The following is a 20,853-nucleotide window of genomic DNA, read 5'->3' on the forward strand; positions in this document are numbered from 1 at the left end:
TAACAGATCCCCACCGCAATGTCCCCTATTGCTGTTTTCCCTTTGATCCTGACCCACAAACACTCTGTTACCTCATCACCCGTCCCCAGACAGAGTTCCATACTCTCTAGCCTATCACTGACATAGATAGCAACACCCCCTCCCCGTCTGCCTGGCCTGTCTTTTCTAAACAGCCTGTAACCTTCCATTCCGACATTCCAGTCATAGGAGCCATCCCACCATGTTTCTGTGATACCAATGACATCATATTCCCGTAGCCTTGCACACATCTCTAATTCCTCTTGCTTGTTCCCCATACTACAGGCGTTTGTATAGAGGCACCTTAGCCGAGCTCCAAATGAAGCCGACTCAATGGCTGGGGCAGCTGGAACATCTCTACATCGCTCCAAGCACTTATTACAGGTGCTGGCAACTGACCAGGAATGTTGGGATGGATCAATGCTCCCCTCCCCCAACACATCTAGTTTAAAGCTTTCCTGACCAGCCTGGCAAGCCTCCTACCAAAACAGCTCTTCCCCTTCTTTGTCAGACCAGCTCCACCAGCCTCCAGTAGATCTGGCCTCCCAAATGGAGCCCCATGTTCTAAATAGCCAAACCCCTGACTATGGCACCAGCATTCTAACCATTTATTAACCTGCCAGACACGCCTAGCTTTTTTAAGGTCCTCCCCTTTGCCCTGGAGAATCGATGAAAAAACTATCTGAGCTCCAGAGCCCCTAACCACCTCTCCCAGGGCTCTGTAGTCCTTCTTAATGTCCTCCAGGCTACTGCTGTCTATATCTCTAGCACCCACATGGACCACTAGAAGGGGGTAATAGTCAGCAGGACTTACTAGAGCAGGCAGCCTCTCAGCAACATCCCTGATCCAAGCCCCTGGCAGGCAACACACCTCCCTCGAGACTGGATCAGGCCGGCAGATGAGTGCCTCTGTGCCTTTCAAAGTGGAGTCCCCTACTACTATGACCCTCCTCTTTTTCCTGGAGGCACCAGTAGCAATCCTCTTTACTGGTGCATCAGCAGGGTGCTCATTAGGTGTGGTGGGTGCTTTCTCATTAGCCTCCTGCAGAACCGCGAAGCGGTTCTGGGTGGGGACATCAGATTTAGGAGGAAGCCCCTTGTCGTTAATTGTCCTCTTCCTCCTTTTTTTGTTCGTTTTTCTCGTGACTAATTCCCAGCTTCCTGGGTTGCTGCCCTCCTTCTTTCCTATACGAGCAATGCTGGACGTTTGCAGCCCCTGCGCAGTTTGGGCCTGGAGCAAGCAGCCCAGCTTCCTCTCAGCTTCCCTGGAAATTGTCAGTTCAAATTCTCAAAATGTTTGACTAGACATTTTGAGTGCATTTTTAATCCAATTTTAATTTTAAAACAATGCTATTCAATCCCTTTACCTATTGTGCTACTAGCATTTTCAGTATAAAATAAACAACTCCTTTTTGTCTGTAATACTTTGTAATATATTTTTGTCTGTTTCTAATAATATAACCTAGAAAGAGTTAGATTGTTGTTATGTACAAATAAAAAACTTATTGTCTGTTTTGGTCTCTTAAAGAAGACATGCAAATATGCTATATTCTTTTTTGAAGGCTTTCACGCCTTACTTATGGCTTTGGCATTCATGAGTCTTATGCAATGTTGTTTCTCTGGTGAAGTGTAAGCACCAGTGATTAAATGGCTAGTAAAACTGAAAACACGAGACCTGAATGTCTGACTCAAGATCCATTCACATATGAAAACCAAATAGCACTACCTACCTCTAGAACCTAGTGACTTCAGTCAATAGGCCTGATTTAAAGAATCATTTTCCTAATGCATGCTTAATATTTCCAAAAAACCATGAGCTTCATGAGCTCCTGAGCTGTAAAGAGTTAAACAAAGACAAAATTGATTAAAAGGCAACTGCATTCCATTCACAGTGTAGCTTGTTCTCATGTACGTGGAAATGTCAGCAATCCAACTCCACATGGCATCAAGTTCCACCTAATATTTACAATATTAAATATAATGTTGTCCTGGTTTCAGCTGGGATAGGATTATGTTTTTTTCTTAGTAGCTGGTATAGTGCTGTGTTTTGGATTTAGTCTGAGAATAATATTGATAACACAGTGGGGTTAAACCACTACAAATACTGTCCCCAGAAGACATAATGCTGGTCGGAGGAGGAAGAAGGAATAGATTCATACACATATGTACAGGTTATAAAATGTATTTCAAAAATACATTTAGTTCATACCATCATCAACATTGACATGATAGGTAGTTTTGACACTGAAAAGTAAGCATAGAGCTTTGACTTTTATTTCTGATTTTACAAGCCATTAGCTATGGCAAACACTCCTTGCAGCCCTATTCCTCTAGCATAAAACTGGGGTCATCTCTATGGGTTACATCTCTATGCCCTGAAGATTTTTTAATGACTTTCAGATAGTTTTTCATCTTGAATGGTACATAATTGCTAAAGATGTACAAAAACCTGTAGTACTTCATGGCTGCTTGACAAAATATTTGAAATAAGGTGCAAATAGTAGTCATGGTTTAATCAGTTTGCATGTTTGAACATAATTTAAAGGATGTGGCCAAATACAAAAGTACCTCAGAAAAAGAAATACCAACTAATACCACTTGTGAAGTTTATAAAGAAAATGCTTATTAAATATGGGTCACAGTCTGAGAATTATTTATGAACTTCAACAGCTAAAATAGCAACGTCCTGACCAGACAGCCCCATAGCTTTTACAGTACTGATTAGCACCATGGCTTTTCTCTCAGAACTCTTTTTTTTAACCTGTTTTGCTCCTTTAATAAGCAAAATCAGAGAAATAATCTGAAATAGGATAATGCAACAAAATGTCACCAACAAAAATCAGACATAAATCAGAATGCCAGGTGGCATTTAGATATTTTGAGCTATTTTTCAAGCTATATTTAAAGTACCGTAGTAACAATCAATTCAAATAAACAACAAAGAAACCAACAGAGATTCTAGAGATCTACAGTGCCGAGTGAAGTGTTCCCTAGTGTTTATTACAACAATTCATCCACTTGAATTTGACAATGTCCAGTAGACAATCACTACCAGATTTCACATATCAACACCAAAGTATGTATCCTATGCAGAGAGCATATAGAACAGAACAAAAAAAAAAAAAAAAAAACAACCTCTCAATATTCTGGAAGAACTTTGCCAAAATAAAAATTATTTCCAGTGAAATACTCCAGATAACTGAAATTTCCTGGCATACTTAAAGACAGACCATAAATTTCACAGTAAGTCATCAAATTCCACCGACTTTAACAAACCCATTGGCATCCATGTTTGTTAATCAAAACATCAAATAAATCAAAATAGATTTTAACACCAAGTAGCAAGTTAGTATGTAGAGGAAGACTGACATATAAGAGGCAGCTGCCATTCAACTGGGTACTTTGCAGGATAGTTTCAAACATCTTTATTAGTATCACACAGAAAGCTGTATTGCTTTTCAGAAAGAAAATACCCTATTCAGGAAACAACTGATCAGTTTACACAGACCTTTGTCAGGTCTGTAATCCTGCACATTCAAAACCCTACAGTGGAAGTCTGTCTTTTATCACTTAGATAAGTAGCACTGTATTTCACAAAACAAATACAAGCATATGAGAAAACAAGTAAATATTTACTCACCAGCTTTCTCCTTCTCTGAAATAACTGGCATAGCCTGAAAGAAATAAATAAATTATACCACTATTAAAAAATGAGACTAGCAGGGAAACTTTATAAAATCGTAAAGTAGATTTTATGAGTGTCCAGAAGGTCTGGAAAGAACAGAGGTCTCACTGTGTTAAGCACTCTGGAGAGAAACATACAGTTCCCATTTGAGTGTCTTACAATCTATTATGAACCTAATTACTATTTAAAAAAAAACAAACAAAAAGGACTAGGAGAAAAGGGAGGAGATGAAGTTAACAAGATATTCCAATGATAACATTCTGAAATAATCATCCTAGAATACATGCCCACAGAATTCTACTGGGAAATTACTAAATAATTCTGAAGGAATGAAGACAAAAACTGTGTGGCTGAAGATGAGAATAAAATGACAAATTTTTCTTCTGCAGAACTCAAGTAAATTTCTGCCATTGACTCCAAATCGTGAGGACTTGGGCTTAGATGTATGTTGTTCTATAGCATACAGTTTCTTTTTTTGCAATTTTTTAAAAGACAAGCAAGACAAGTGTTTTCATATTGGCTGTAATTGTTTTTGGACTTGGAAAATTGTTTCTTTGCAATGGATGTAAAAATCACTTTACACTTTTCTTTCAGACTAAACCAGAATTTTCTGAGTGTATTTTTCCTAAAATAAGTAGGTTATGGATTGAATGAATAGCAAAATGGAATTTTCCTACTGCAGATTTCACAGAAAAAAAAAGAGGGGAGTGATGGACAAAAATCACAAAACAGCCAGTTTCACACTTTCTACAGAGTTCCTGAAATAGACTTTGAAAATTTAATTTCAGGGTTTTGTTTGCCCTGCTATACAAAATAGTATTTTATAGTATTTCCTGGATGATATTTTGTACAAAATTTCAAATAGAACACTTTAGACAATATATATTAATAAATACCTTACAGATGGTAATAGCCATAAGAATCCTTTTATGATTCTTTTTTTCACCTGTACACTGACTAGTTAAATATCTGGTGCCTGAGTTTGATGTACCATCAGACTAATATTATTCAAAACTACAACAGCTCCCTGCTTGAAAAGCTTTTCCCTTTCTATTTACAAACATAAATTTGTTCAGAAGCAACACCATTTTGCTCCAGTAATTCAACAAAAGCTTTAACTTCCACAGCCTGAAGAAAGTTAACATGCCAAAGAAACAATAAAACTACAAAATAAATCAAGGTATCAATCAGTCGCAGAGGGAAAAAAAAAAACCAAAAAAAAAAAACCACCCCAAAACCAAAAAGAAATAAGAAAGAAACTCCCAGATTCACTATTACTGTTTGTTCAAGAACTAAATTTGTAAAGAGGAAAGGTGAGAAACAAGCAAGCAAACAGAAAAAAAGAAAACAAAATGGAAGAGGAATGACTGAAGAAACATTAGGATAAATCAAATGGAAGGGTCAGGACAAAAGAAGGAAAACGAGGACAGGTTATCATCACATTTTAATATTGAGTTCTGTTAGCCATAAAAAACCAAAACAAACCCAAAACAAAACAAAGAAGGTGTGATGGCTTCCTTTAAGAAAAGCTTAGGAGACAACATTGAGATAACTAGAGATGTAGCAACAAACAGTACTGAAATCATAACTGTGTCATGGAAAAGAGACAACCCTTTGATGGGGACAGCCTTTGCTCTAAGGTCTAAAATGCAAGGCCAAGATGAACAATTGTGATTCAGTGAACTGGCGGGGAGCAGTTATGGGAGTCAATGGGCTTATGAGAGAGTAAAAGGTACAGAAGAAAGTATCTCTGGTGGTTTTGTGACAGACTTAGACATTAGTTCTCTACACTAACTGCAATGTGAGTCACTGGTAGAGGCTTTTGCTTGAATGATCACTTCGGAATCAGCTCTCATCAGCATGAAGATTTTTTTTCAGACCAGCATATCAGATTTTAAAACATTGTTAATCGTGCCATTTGTCACGTCAAGTTATTTCCTGGAAATACACAATATTTCTAATTGATGATCAGTAAAACACGTAGATTTACAACCAAACATAAATTTTAGTAAATTTGGTAGATGGTAGTTCTAAAGGTTGTTAGAGTTGTTTAACAGGTTTAGCCCAGGTAGAAAGCTGTAGCTGGAAATACATAGAACTATAATGCCTCGGGGCAGACGTGTAAATCACAAAATTAGTACTTCTGTCAAGTAGGATGAAGAAGCACTATAAGTTCCAGAAAATTTAAAGGTAGTTTGAGGTTTACAGATAAAAGTATTTTGTATATTCATATAGTAATCCTGCAGCAATTCCCTAAGATTAATTCTAGAGAGACCAATATTGATTATGCATATTACCAAAAGTCAGAATTTTAAAATCAAGTCAGGTGCATGGGAAAAAAAAATAATACTAGAGCATTCAGATAAAGAAATACATTCAAAAAGTATGCAAGTTTTCCTGAATAATTACAAGAAGGACCTCATAAGGTGGTCACTACCTATCACCACCATTTTTCACTACTCCAGATCCTCCACAGTACATTATATAAATATAGAGATTTCTTTTTAATGCCTTTTCTTCTTGATATGATCTTTTTTGGCAAAACATGGTTCCATTTCCTTCATGTGCTTTCAAAATTAGAAGAACTATTTTTTTCTGATTTGGTCTTATGGATCAATCACACAAGAAAAAAGTATAGCATTTTCCAAGTACCAAATATTTTCTTAAATTCATGTGAATCCAAGTAAAAAAAGAAATTATCTCTAAATAAACCCCTTATAGTATCATCAAATTAATGAAAGTAAATTTTATTGTTTAGAACAGAGTAGGAAGCATATTTTTTTCCAAACATTATTACTATTCTTCCTATCATAAAGACTGCAAATAATATAAATCCTGGACTTAGAACATGGTACTGTAGCATACTTAGAAATTCTGAATCCATTATAACAGTTATGAAAGATTTTTTCCCTGAAATAATGTATGTAAACAAGGAAGTCTTCCTCCCTAATTCTTTACAATTTAAGAAATCATACACATATCATATATTTAATCAAAGGTTTGGATTTGCTAAGTTTACAGAAAAATTGAAAATCTTCATATTTTATTAAAATATATAGTAGATTTAAAGTCCCTGATTGAAAAAAAAAAACAAACCAAAACCCACCCCAAACCAACCCTCTTTATCCACAAGGTACAAAAACATTTTGGATAATACTTTCAAATATGTCTGTTTTTAAACAAAGTGTAATTCTGCTGAATCAAGATGCAAAATGAGCTAAAAATTCCACTAGAATGTTCTATTGCTGCTTAAAAGCTGAGGAAAAGAAAAAAAAAAAATCCTCGATGAACATAGCATTTCCTGAAATTTTAAAATAAAGGAAACCATGAGCAAATCTTGTTCAACAAGATCTGAGACAGTACTACTATTGGTTTAGTTTTTCGTTAATACAGCTACACATAGTGCTTACATGCTGCCCAGTGGGAAAACATGATTGTTACTTATGAGAAATTCTCTCATCTCCAGTACGGTTCTGAATTCACTGGAGACCATTCAAAGAGTTCCATATGTTCCAAATGAATTGCATTCCCAGGAAGTGATCTAACATTTCTGGCAATGGAGCAATTAAACTGGATTTTCCTGCTTGGCCAGATGGGTTCACTGTAACTTCACATTATTTCTCACTCTCCTCACAGAACTGAAGAACTGGACTAACAATTTCCACATGGTCAGGTCACACGTGCTTTAAAAAAACCCAGGCACACGCCCTTCACAAATTTCAAACAGCACCCGCAAAGTCAGGCTTCTCTATATATTTTTAATAGTACATGCTTTTAGCACCACTGAGAAAGAAAGCGGTAGAAGAAAAAAAAAGGAAATTCCTATAAGAGCATTGCTGACATACTTAGGATTTTCTTTTAAATTAGAGAATATGATTTTTAACCTATGAAACTTTAACCTATGAAATGTCATATTAAAAATTTTTTTATGCATCCTTACTGTGTTGCAACTGATTCCCTGTAAATATATTATGCCTGCGAATATGACGATAAAGAGTACATAAAACACTGTATTGGAATTTTTCTTTAAAGTTGCAGTCAATTTGCTCAGATAGAAATAGTTACCAGGACATCAAAACTTAAAATAAAATTTTTGCACAAATGAAAAGTTTTGTTTGACCAAAGTCAAAATACCTATTTTTTTTTCTAAGCTTTTAAGAATATTTTAATAGGAAAGAGAAGAGAAATCTGTAAAAAAAGCCCATAATTTCCAGCAGCAACCATTCGTTTTGGGCATGTGTAGTTCTTCACTATGAAAAGAGGAAAGAAAGAATCCCTCCCTACTCCGCAAACTATCTTCCTTCCATTAGAGTCAAAACCTGTGTGACCTGAACACAGCTTGGCTCTCCCTTGACTGTAGGGAAAGCTATCTATATTTTTTTATGCTATTTCCAAGAATGCAGACAATGCCATTATGACTAAAATTGAATAGTTATCTTTTAGTTTCCTTGCACTCATAACATGAACAGCTCTATCATGACTGACTCTCTGCAAAGGGCTACGCTAGAAGGCAAAGGTTTGTATAAACTGGCAAGAGGAGGAGGGATATACGATGTATACATGTAGAGGAGCATGTGATATACGATTTCTGAAGTAAGGGTCTAGTGACATCTATTAGTTTTTGTAGTATCTCATTAACCAATTGTAGTGAGTCTATATTTCAGTTTTCCAAAGAAGGTATAGCATCGTTATTTTAAAGCCTTTAAATCCACTTTCCCCTCCCCCACCCCGAATAATAGTTCTACTTTTTTATTTTTGGATTACAGAAAACAAAGTGCATTTGGCATTATGTGAATCACATTTTCAATACTGCCATCCAGCCATGATAGATATTCTACAAAGCCCTGCCACCAGAGAAGGCTGACAGCTATTCATTCTTTTTCTCAGGTATGCACTTAAATAGATATGCTGGGAAATTTCCTTGCTAATCTTGATTTGCAAGCATTTCTCTACATTTTCACCTATGGTGACAATATTTTCTACTGTCCAGGGTGAATGGAAAACTCCAGGACAAACATTAGCATACTGGGTTTTCATTAGAAAGGGAAAAGCCAGCCTTCATACTGTCTGGGAGCAGGTGACTTAGAGTTGCTGAGCTCAAGCTGTTATGGAAATGCTTTTATGGTAATCACCTTTTATCCCTGCAATTAAAAATCATGATCTAAATTCTCATCTTAGTGCATGCTTCTTTTATGCAAAACAATGTTAGTAAGAATTGTGTTTATCACTGAAAGTATTTGCTTTAAGACAAAATCCATGTTCCTATGCTATCACATTAGGAGCAGAAAAGAGCCCAACTTCCAAAACTTGCAAACATAAAAATGAATGTTATATTCAGTTTTAAATAAGATCATTGATTTTAACACCAGAAACAATGATGTAGATCAAAATATATCTCTGTTGTCTTCTTTCTACTCAACGATCAAAACACACAAAAATCTAAAATCTTCTAAAGAAGCTTCTGACAAGAAAAAAAAGGAGCTAATATCAACACAATATACAATTACCAAGGAAGGACTAATGAACCAAATGACAGAGAACTCTCTATTCCAGTAAACAAAAGCAATCTTGTACCTGAAAACTGAGGTAAACAACACTCAGAGAGAAAACAAATTTTAAGCATTATGTAATTTCTTATCAAATAGTGTACAGTCTGTATCATATGGAGTCCTTGACTACATATTTTATTTACAAGGTATTCTCCAGTTTTCTTAATTTGAATAAGCAGTAGTTAAAATTAACTGGGTTATTAAAAAAATAAATCCATAATCATTCTGATGGATTGAAATTAGGGAAATACTGCAGTCCATAACCAGAAATTTCCCCACTTAGAGCCCCATTAAACGAAATATTGAATAAATATCTCTCCCAGAAGACTTTGATTTTTTGAAACCAAACCCGTTCGTGTTAATGAGTCAGTTAAGGACAGTAAACATGTAGAAGGCCCTTTGGAAATACTAATTAATTTAAAGTAATTTTTTGGTATTAGCGTTGAACTAAAATCATAGTAATAATGTAAAAAAAAAAAGAGAACGATTAGTTTATCATTCAGAATTATTTACAAAACATTATTTTATTAAACTTGTAACTTCTAAAATTAAGTTTTCAGTTCTTCACAATTTTTACAATTTTTATTTTTATTTTCATCTAGAAAAGGAAAGAGTAAAAACCAAACTGATCAACTTGCAGGACAGACCAACTTTAGAAGGGAAATTTAGCAAGGGCTTTCTTCTTTCTCGTCTTTCAGTTTACTAAAGATTACAATTACTAAAAGTAGAGCAGAAGGCAATTAAAATCCATCCAACAGTAAAGCTGCATCAATTATTCAATTTTAAAAAGAAATTAATGTCACAGAGGTCTCTAGCTAAATTTATGACTGCACTGTGAATTAAGTTTTAGTGGAAGTTCAAAGCTGTATGCTTGCCTGCATGTGTTCTCCTCCAGTCAGTTGTATACCTCTCCTCAACTACTTTGTTCTCTGACTAGATATTTCTGTTTGCTTGAGCCTCTTCATGCCACTGAGGTCATGCACACAGACCCCTTCTAGTTAGTGCTGGGTGGTTGGCAGTTGTCCTTCCATGAGGCTCTTGCCAAAAGCCTGCACTTGGGGTGGTCTCGTAACTTCCTGCATCTTCGTCATTCATCTGGCAGAGTGTGACTCTTGCTGGATTGGAAGTGCAAAACAAAGATGCAGGATAATTGTCTTGAGCTCTGTTTGGTGTTATTATAGACTTTCCATAGATCAGAGTAAGCTCCCAGTGCTCTGAAATCTGTGAGGACCACATACAGCTGGTTTACATGACAGATAAGGCAACAGCCTGTGTGCAGCTTGTTCAGTTCATTAAGTAGAATTTGGCTATAACATAGAGATGCTAACATCTTCAGAGCAGCAGCTGCAAGTTTCTAAATACCTTGAGAGCTACGATCACACATTTTGTGAAACATAATTATGATGTTTAAAAATTAGCAATTGCTAGATCTCAGTTTTTTGTTTTTTTTTTTTTTTTTTTTTTTTTGGGTTGTTTTTTTTTTTTTGTTTTGTTTTTTTTGTTTTTTTGTTTTTTTTTTTTTTTTTTTTTTCCTTTTTTTCTTTTTTTTTGCATACCAGGACTTGGAATAAAAACAAGAGTGTAAAAGAAAGCTATTTTTGATACTTCTCAGGAGTTCGATAAGGAACTCTGTTTCCACTTGAACCGCACTTTAATTACTGGGGTGGACATATGGTATTCAAAAGAGGGGTCATTTAATATTTAGCTTAATATTAAGGAACATCTATACAGCTTTTGATAATAACAAAACCTCTGCTTTCTCTAGTTCCACCAAACATACCTATCTCTTCTCTAAAGAAAACATAACTTGGATTTTAAGACCAAAGCTGAGATGTGACACACTACTTCTAGAATTGGAGCAGCCCAAAGAGTGCTCATGCTTTCCATCAATCACCAGAGATTCTATTACGGTTCATTTACTCAGAGAAAGCTCTTTCCCAAGCTCAGAAGTAATTTGTTTAGCTAATGTTTATCTTATAAAACCTTTTTACAATAACAAACACATCAATAAACCCTGAAACATTGGCAAAGCTAAAGTACTTGGGAACCAGAGGGCACCCAGCTCTATAAGACAGCAGTAAAAGATAATTAAAGTCTCATGTTTCCCATTTGTTTCAACATCATGTAATCTCTACAAAAGTAATTTTATCTTTTCTCATCTCCTTATATATAAAACTTAGAACCTAAGAAAAAGTATGTTTCATGTATTAAAAAGTCTTACAATCATGTGATGATAGAAAGTAAAATTTGATATAAGATGACTCTAAGTTACCAAATACCATTGAGCAGCTACTACAGAATAAAATGGGAAATCAAAATCAACAAATTCATACCTTTCCTGTCTTTCCCTCACCACCTCGAAGAAAACAAAGGACCTCTTTGCCTTTCATCCCAAGAAGGGCAAGTCACTAATTTTGAAGGTTGCAGACGTGAAAATCAGGAAACTCATCTCATTGCTGCAAGTGCCACAGTCTATTATAACACAGAAGCTGCACGCTCATGAGCTAGGTGAAAAAAGGTTAGCAATACAAATAATCAGATATGTAAATGAACAGTCTGATTCTAATGATCTTTCTGTGAGGTCAGCTCAAATCCAATGGGCAATTGCTATCTAGATTTTTGAATTCCACTAACGTTAGTCTCCTGGATTCAGCTCTCACTGAGGTTAGCAGTGATAAAATAATATTTGAGTTTCTTGAAAATTATATATATGTTTATGCTGGTCAAGAAAGATCTCACTGTGTTCAGCTTTATGTTCTGAAAAAGAAAATCAGGTGTAGAGCATTGCAGCAACTTATTGACTCCTACTGGGAGGGCACCAACTATTGACACCTACTAACACTCTGATCCTGTGTGAGTTTGCTCTCTTTTTGCTATTGTTAGCACAGCAGGCTACTACAACTGTTTAGAATTCTCTTTCTAAATAAACAAAAAAGCAAACTCCAAGAAACAAATTTTTAAAATATGGTATATATGTTTTGGAACAAATCTTTATGCTCATAGTCTCATGTGAATTCAGTCACTCCGAGACTACATTTGTTGGACAAGGTGGGAAAGGATCAAAAGCAGATTCCCAGGGAGTCTCCTGATCTTGAGCTTTATTCCAGGTGTAAAAGAATAAATTACTACAAAAGCTACAAAAGCTACATCTCTTCTATAATGATGAAATCTTTAGTTTCTGCAGAACATCATAGTTCTTTACTCAGGAAGCTGAAGAGTCACATAACAGTGATGCTAATCATAAGATGATGGAGAGAGGAGGGGGGTAGCATGCCAGAGAGCAATAGCAACAGGTTTGGGTTAGTGGGGTGTTTCGTTATGGAAGAAAGTGCATCTGACTTTGGAAGGTAGCAGGGCTGAGCATAAGAGAGTAAGTGCCAAATCAATGCATTTCAGTAAGTTATTACCAAGTCAGATAATGTGGTAATTATCATGTTTGTTCTTGGTTTACTAAAACATGGAGCAATATAGATGATTAACATAAACCACCCTATTTGCTTTTACAAGGAGAAGACAAATGGCAAGGAGTAGAAGCACGTAAGACAGTGGCTTTGTCTTGGTAGGAAGAGGAGGTAGAAAGGAGGAGAACAAACATTAAAATATGCTACTTGGATCTCATTTCTATATTTAACCATATTTTTGGAATCTCGGTTCATGCTCCAACATATATGCTTAGCAAGTGTGAGCTTAAAAATCATCAAACACAACTACTGTGACCTTATTAAGTCAGTATTTCTCTAGGTCATCCAAGAGAAAGAGAGCTGAAATAAAATGAGTTCTTTTGAGTGCTCTCTGCATATATAGTGTGCTAACCTTTAAGCCCTTGTCAGGGTTGTGGGTTACAGACAGAGACAGTAAACCAAAAAGACATCATCTGGGTGAAAAAGTAAGCAAATTTGTTTTTCACTCAAGAACTTCTGTTCCTTTCAAGATAATTAATGTGGTAAAAAAAGGTTGGAAAGATATTGCTTACACGAAAACAATTCCCTCTTTTCCAAAAGACAGAAAAGAGAAATAAAAATATGTAACAAGCAAAAATGAGAAGTTTCTTTATCACTGAGAAAAGAATCAGGAGCTTTGTTTCCTAAAAGGGCCTAAGGAAATGATGCAAAGTAGTTTTTCTAATCCAAATACAACAATGAAAGTTCTAAAAAATACCCCAAGCCCTTGAAAAATCTCTTCAGAAAACAAAACATTAATCTGCACAGCTGTTTCATGCTAAAATGCTTGTAACCAAGTGCCCCTTATTTGTTTGAGGAAAAAAAACAACAACTAGAACCACTTCTAATTTAAAATTAAATTTTAGTCAAACTAAGTATCAAATTCCCTTTGCTCGTATAGCCAAAAGCTTGGTTCCTCTGGTACAGTTAATAAACCAGAGAAATACATATTTCATCTACTATAGTTTCCTCAGCTGGAAGTATTACCAGTAAGTGCACTATTCCAGGGCTGTGGAATTCCTATTGCATTCCTCTGGTTCTTGCAACACCTTGCTTAACTTGGCAATGTCTGAGCTAACATTGCATAGTACATACCTACACGGACAGACATTGGAACAGAAAACACACATGCTACATGTCTTTCATCTCTGTGCAGTAATCCCATTTTATTCCCAGGTACTGTCTGTCGAGCTAGGATCTTTGATGTCATAAAAATTCAGAAACCAGCAGAAGTACTCATATAATTGTGAAGTTTTGCTCATGCTGCTGACATAATTTAATAACCTGGGAGGAAGGAGGGGTGTTCTGCAAAATATTCTGATTTGACTTTTCTATGCATGATGTATAAAAGTGCAGTATATTACAAGATTAACACATAACAAACAAATTAATCTTAACTTTTGAACATATACACACTTTTTTCTTACAATTGTTGGCTTTTTTTTTGTTGTAGGATCTTGTTGTAAATCATCTAGCATGCTATTCATTTCTGTAGCTTACATTCTTATATAAAAATATTTTCCAGTAAGAAGTTCGATATTTTAGTTCACTTGTTTCTAAGATTTTGATAGAATCAGTGAGTGTTAAAGTAGACACAGCTCCTTCCATCATAAAAGCAACACTGCATTTTTTAATCTTAATTAGCAAGTGTAATAATTTTCCATTCAAAAAATGGAGAACTATAGCTAGTGAAGGATACTGTCTGAAAAACTTTTAGTTTATAAACTCTTTTTATGGAACATTTAAAAGCTGGAGATATTCAATATTTCCATTCACTTACCTAACATAAGTTCCAAATATTATTATTTTCTATAGATGTTATATTTTAATTCATGGAAAAAAGAAATCTTTACTGATACAGAGCTCAATGCTGCTAAAGTCAGTAGGAAGTTTGCCAATTACTCCAGTAAGCAAAAGCTCAAGTTGATGATGTCTGACTCATAATCTTCCTGCCTATGCTGTGTCCATTTTCTTGTTGAAGGCACAGTTCTGTGTATGAATATACAAATATGCATAAAAGCTAATAAAAACTACTATTAAAATCCATGATTTATATAAAATCTTTTACTAATTGCTACATTTATTATGAAGACAGCTCTTTTAAGCTCCTTCCTTTTCCAGAAGTTCTAAAATTGGTCTTCTTTCAGGATCACTTTTTTTATTTATTTTGTTCTAAGTTTTATTTTTGGTTTCTGCAGGCGGTAAGTAAAGAAGTATCTCAGCCATGTCTGTGTTCCCAAGCTATTCCCATGAAAGCCTCACTCAGGCTTGCGGACAGATGCACTGCAGATCCTGAGAGTAGTAAGTGGGTCCAATTCTGTGAAGTGCTGGGCATTTTCTGTATTTCCCCAGGACCATGCCTTCATAGTACAGTTTCTTTCTGAATAGTTCCAACTTTCCCAAACTTTGTGTGGCGTATCACAAAAATGTAGTTCATGGTTTCTAAGCTTTCAAAACTTTCCGGACAGAAAGAGCACACAAGAGTCCAAGTACACTCTTGGCTTTCATAGCAATACCAGTTCCCTGTGGAGAGTTTGAATTCTTCCATATTTTAGTTAAGAGGGACTATTACATGTATGAAGCATTTTCTACAAAAATACTTTTGACTGAATCTTATGTTCACACTCAACTTTCCTAGAACCAATATTGCACAAGTATTTAAAAATATTCCTGGCCATTAACAATGGTGCAAAGAACTCTAGAAAGCCACAAATCCTATTTCACCACACAAAAAAATTAGGTGCTTTTTTGAAAGCAGATAATTTGCAGAGCGGCAGAGTAGATTTCTGACAAAATAGCTGTATTTCATATGAAAAATACTTTGTGAATAGAATTATATGAGTAGGATACATAAAAAACTCTAAATACACCCACATCAGTCCCTAGTTTTGGTGCCACGGGAAGGGTAGATTTTTTTTTAGAAATGATTTCTTTCTTATGTCTTGGCAGCGAAGTAAGCAGAAATATGGCTTAGTGAAATAAAACAACCAACAAACATAAAAACCACACTGTACCAATCCTTCTACCAGTGCCTGTTTTTCACTGGAAAATATAGAAGAATTCAGTACCCTTGACCACCCATGTACTTTAGACCTTCCAAACTCAATATTCGCATGCTGAATTCAATGAAGGAATAGTCTGTGTACGAAGGAAAAAACTTGCTATGTCTCTCAAGAAAGAAGTATAGAATGCAGGTTCTATTTATATTTGCCTGTGTTTCAATTTAAGAATAAATATGTTGATAGCAGTGGAGGGAGGGTATTTCATCACCTTGGAGCTGCTGAAGGAAGAAACCTTTTAGTAGCTAGTACCAAAGAGAGTAAGAGAAAGAAATACGCCAATGTACAGATAAATTAGATCAAGATTTTTTGGTCTGCCTTTTTTATGTTAATTTTTCCATTATTTGTACTTCTAATCTAGCAAAAATCTAGGCCATTCTGATTCACTTTTCATAGGCAAATCCTACTCCCTCACATCTGGGTTTGCATGATTTAGAAACAGGAACAACCAGGAGTAAGGGCCCAACAGGCTAGGGATTATTTAGAAAAGCTGGATGTATTCCAACCTGGGAGACTAAATGAAGTCTACCCAAGTATGCTGAAGGAGTTGGTTGATGTCATTGCAGGGCCACAAACATCAGTAAAAAAATCATGACAACTCTGGGATGTCCCTGATGACTGGAGAAAGACACCTATCTTCAAAAGAGGCAAAGCAGCAATGATTTCTAAGCTTATCAGCTCACCTCAGGCCGGGGACAGACCATGGAACACATCCTGGAATCCATTTCCAAAGATAAGAGTGACAGGAAGGCAATCAGGAAGAATCAACATCTATTTATTAAGAGCAAATCATCCTTGACCAAATTAATTTACCTTTCAAGATTCAATCGCTGGCTATACAGACAAGAAGTGAGCAGTGACTAAAATATACGTTAACTTTAGCAAGGCTTTATACACTGTCTCCCAAAGCAGTCTCATTTAGAAGCCAACAAAGTACTAGCTGGAAGAGCAGACAGTGAAATAGGTTGAAAACTGGCTTGACTGACATAATTCAAAACTGTCAAACTGATATCTTCAGTTAGGGTATTAGTTCAAAACCAGCTTATCTGTTAGAGTTTTTAGAATGATGAGAGAATTAACTTGAGTTCCTAATGGCATCTGGATGCATCTTTTAGATAATGGACAAAATAGTTGAGAGAATAATGCCAAACACTGGAGAACACAGAAGAGCAGCTCCATACTCAGTCTGAGGAAAGATGAAATTCTGAGAATATTAGATTCAGTGAGTTCACAAAATAACAAAGGATTCAGATGCTAACACACAGGGAACTCATGAAAGCTGAAATAGCTTCTGCTATGTGTACTGAGGTGAGTTTGTTTTGTAGAACTAAAAAGTGTAAGAATTTTCTGTAAAGGCATCAAAGAAAGGCATAAATACAGACTTGAAATCCAAGCAGGGTAAAGATACTGGCTTAAAGCATACCCTTACAAGTGCTGCAGATATATGACAGATTGTCTTAAAGTACTTTCCATGGATATCAAGAAAACAAATAATGGCAGCAGAAGGAGGTGATGTTGCCATAAATAGTAATAAGACATTTTCGTAGTTTTCCAAGTGGTCTGAGCAAACTCAATCTATGTTTGTGAGAATGTGACAGCATTTGCAAGTGCACATAGCTTCAAAGGTACATTTGAACAGGACTAAATAAACCAGTTTATTTAAATAATAATAAATAAACACCACACAAAAACCCATGTATTTCGGGACTCACTCTCCTGATTGGTATATGTCTTATGAAAGTGGCATATTCCGAACTGACTCACAGTAACCAAGTGCAGTCTTGAAATACTGCCATTAGAATCATCCATTTATGTAGTTCTAGAGAAAACTAAAACTTTTTTGTGTATACACAGGAACAAGCCTGGCATATGAACAAATACACTGTAGCAAGTTTCCTGGTATTTTTTTTTCTCCTATGCTGAAAATTTCACAAAGAAGTTTTTAGGAAGGTGAGGCTGCGGAAAATATGTCATACGACATTGCTTTAGTACTTCATTACTATGAAGTGCACTTGCAGATAACCTCTATTTTTAAGAACTCTGTTCTCTCAAATGAAGTAAAAGCTGCTGCAGCTGCAGATTTCTGGCTGCCATTGAAAATCTCAATGTTCTGACAGCAGTAAAATTCTGTTAAGACCATCACTAATTATAAAGTACTGAAAATTACTACTCACCATTCCTATTTCTTTTGCAAGCTGTTTAACATAGTTAGAAATCTAGGTGTTAAAGAATTTCAATACTGTAGTTATCTTTTATCCTAGAATAATTCTTTTTTTTTTTTTTTTTTTTTTTTTGGTCTTGTTCCTTTTTAAAAGTTTCTTGTAAGTCTACTCAAATTTTCCACCTGAGCATTTTCAGCTTCTATAGGCCTGGATCCAATATCACAGAAATTGCATGAAAAAAAGTAGAACAGAGCAGCTAGTCTGATCTCTGTGTCTTATAGGCAATTATTCATCGTTCAGATCAACTAATTAATCTCAGGGACACTAAAAAGTTCAAGAGAGATTCAGGCTGTAGGTCATAACTGTTTGGCAGTAAATTAATTCAGTGAATTAACTTTAATAAGTGAGATAGAAAAAAAGGCATATTTTGTTTAGGACACTATGATGAAAGGAAAAAAACCCATAAATTGGTATTTCTGCCAGGATGTGTCTGGACACAATTCTCAATTTTTCCATAATCAAGAAAAGAAATGATTGCGCATGGGAACTACTGGAACAAGAGAGACTTCTGCAACCATGTTACATGTTTCCAAAAAAACGGGAAGAAAGGATCCAACCTCATTACCTAGTCATTAACATAATTTTTTTAAAAGACTTTAAATTATTCCAACCTGAGACATTTTCTAGTAAGCTATATAACAATTAACTAGCCTTTTGATAAAAAAGTGAAAGTTACTGCAAGGTTGAACTTTAATTGCATTCTGTAGCAAATGAATCTTCTTACGCCTTTGCTGGCAAGACTTAAAAGCCATCCACTCTTAGATATCTTTTTCACATTCCTACATACAGTTATCAAACCACTCATTATCCTTTGGACTGTTTCCTAAGCGCTTACCAGGAACAGAAGATATGATATGCTATTAAAGTATTCACTTTTGAAGTGACAAAATTAAACCCAATTACATGTGTGAGTATTTATTTGAATTACCTGTGGATAAATGAATGTTTCCTGGAGTAATCACTGGGCATGATCCCATGTAAAACCCTGAACACTGTTACAGCTCTACCACAGGAATTTTGGTAGTGAAATTTAAGTCGGTGGAAAGCCTTCTTTGGCAAGCACTGAACTAGATCACTGAAAACTATCTTTTTCCCTGATCTTTTCTTACATCAAATGCTAAGGCAATTGACATTGCTTTGGTCAATTCAACCTTAACTCCATTAGACACTTCACTCACCTGATCAGTTTTACAAACTGCTACTGAAATAAGGTACCTCAGAGTTGGTACATTGGAACCAACTGAATGTACCCCTTCAAATAAGGGTCATGTCATGCCTATGTCATGTTTTATCTCATGAGGGAAGGAGATGAACTGTTGAGCTGCCTCATGCTCAGAAAACCTTCTATCACATCACAAATTCAACGATAACACAAAGCCCATGTCACGCTTCCAGCTATAGAATGGAGTCAGAAAACAATTATCCACTACTCCTCCCCAGTAATAAGAATAAATGAGAAGGGAATAAGACTTTTGATTTATCCTTTAGCATTTAGTTAGAGGAACCATGTTAGAAAGAATCTTGAACCTCTTTAATATGCCTTCTAACATGACGCAGCTTATGATAACCAATGTATTTGTTATTTGAGTCAGCACTGTAGTGCCTGAAAATTATTTTCTGATGGCAATTTAAAATCTTATTGCATGGAATTGTTTTGTATGTGTTATACAGACATTGTGATGAACAACTTACCTGTTACCTATAAATAAATTACCAAAATTTTTTAAAATTACTTTAGTAAAAAATAAAATAAGCAGTAGAGTAGGAATACTATAATAAAGACTCTGCTAGTCTCTCTCATTTGGATGAATTCATCCTGTAGGTGAAGAATGTGGCTCTTTCTTTAAGATGGTGGGATCAGCACAGTTTTAATGAACAGCTGATTAGGCCAGGACTTGGAAGAGTCGTAAGTGGAACTGTTATAGTTTTCCTCATGTACTGCTTTTTAATGGAAGGACAACTTCACTATTTGGGAAAATACTTCCTTAGCTGAGTGAGAGTCTGTTCCAGAGTAATCAGGATGTGAGAGTTAGAGAGATCCGTTTTGATGCAGCAGCGGAAATAGGAATGCCTGGTAAACACCAGACCTTCCATCGATGAACTTTATAGCTGACCTGTGTGAATGCTTCCAACAGTGGGAACTTTGTACTTGCACGTACACAGCCCATGAGACAAAAACATAGTAACAGCGTAATTACTAGTTTGAGGAGTTGAGTTACTAGAACTTCAGTGAAAACAGTAAGGAGAGATTTAATAGTTTGTACAGCTTCTGTGGGAACTTCAGATAACCACACAGAACTCAATGGGAATTAGGAAAGAATTTCCCATGCATTTTATGGAACAAGTTGCGTATTCCATGTGGATTCACACGGCATGGTGATTTACTGGTGGAAGAGCTGAGTCCATTTCTTATTTTGGAAAGTTATACTGATGGTGGGTTTAGGTAGAATTGGCTAATAATACTGTCAGACCACAAGATAGGAGGGAATGCAAAAACATGCAAGATTTTTTCAAGTAAACCTTAAAGGTTATCTGCTAGTAGGTGACAATCGTGTGTGTTTTTTGAAGAAGATAAAAGTATAATTTATTCACACAAGTTAATGATAAAAAGCCACTCTTTAATAACTAGGAGAGAGAGAATCTTTAAAAAGAAAAATCAAACTAGACAAAAATATGGTCAGGGTGGGGTTTTTTTTTAACTCCTCGGTCCATTTTATAACAGTAAAAATTGTGTTGTATTTAAACTTCCTACTTAATTCTTTACTTACAGTTTCCTATCAGAGTTATGTATTACATGTGTTCCTAGAATGACACCTTTACTATGCAATTTCCATATTTCAAAACATAAATTACTCATTTTATTTGCTGTCTGAAACTATT

At 35.5% G+C, this 20,853-nt stretch overlaps 1 protein-coding gene across 1 annotated transcript in view; it reads right to left on the reverse strand.

Annotated features, from left to right (window-relative positions):
* Window positions 1-20,853, reverse strand: part of DLC1 (DLC1 Rho GTPase activating protein) — a 213,471-nt gene that overhangs the window by 132,887 nt on the left and 59,731 nt on the right. The window contains exon 5 of the mRNA XM_030491470.1: window positions 3,659-3,692. Coding sequence (XP_030347330.1) covers window positions 3,659-3,692 — 34 coding nt within the window. The remainder of the gene's footprint in view (window positions 1-3,658; window positions 3,693-20,853) is intronic.

The sequence above is a fragment of the Strigops habroptila genome, chromosome 7 (assembly GCF_004027225.2).
Source record: "Strigops habroptila isolate Jane chromosome 7, bStrHab1.2.pri, whole genome shotgun sequence".
NCBI classification, from domain to species: domain Eukaryota; kingdom Metazoa; phylum Chordata; class Aves; order Psittaciformes; family Psittacidae; genus Strigops; species Strigops habroptila.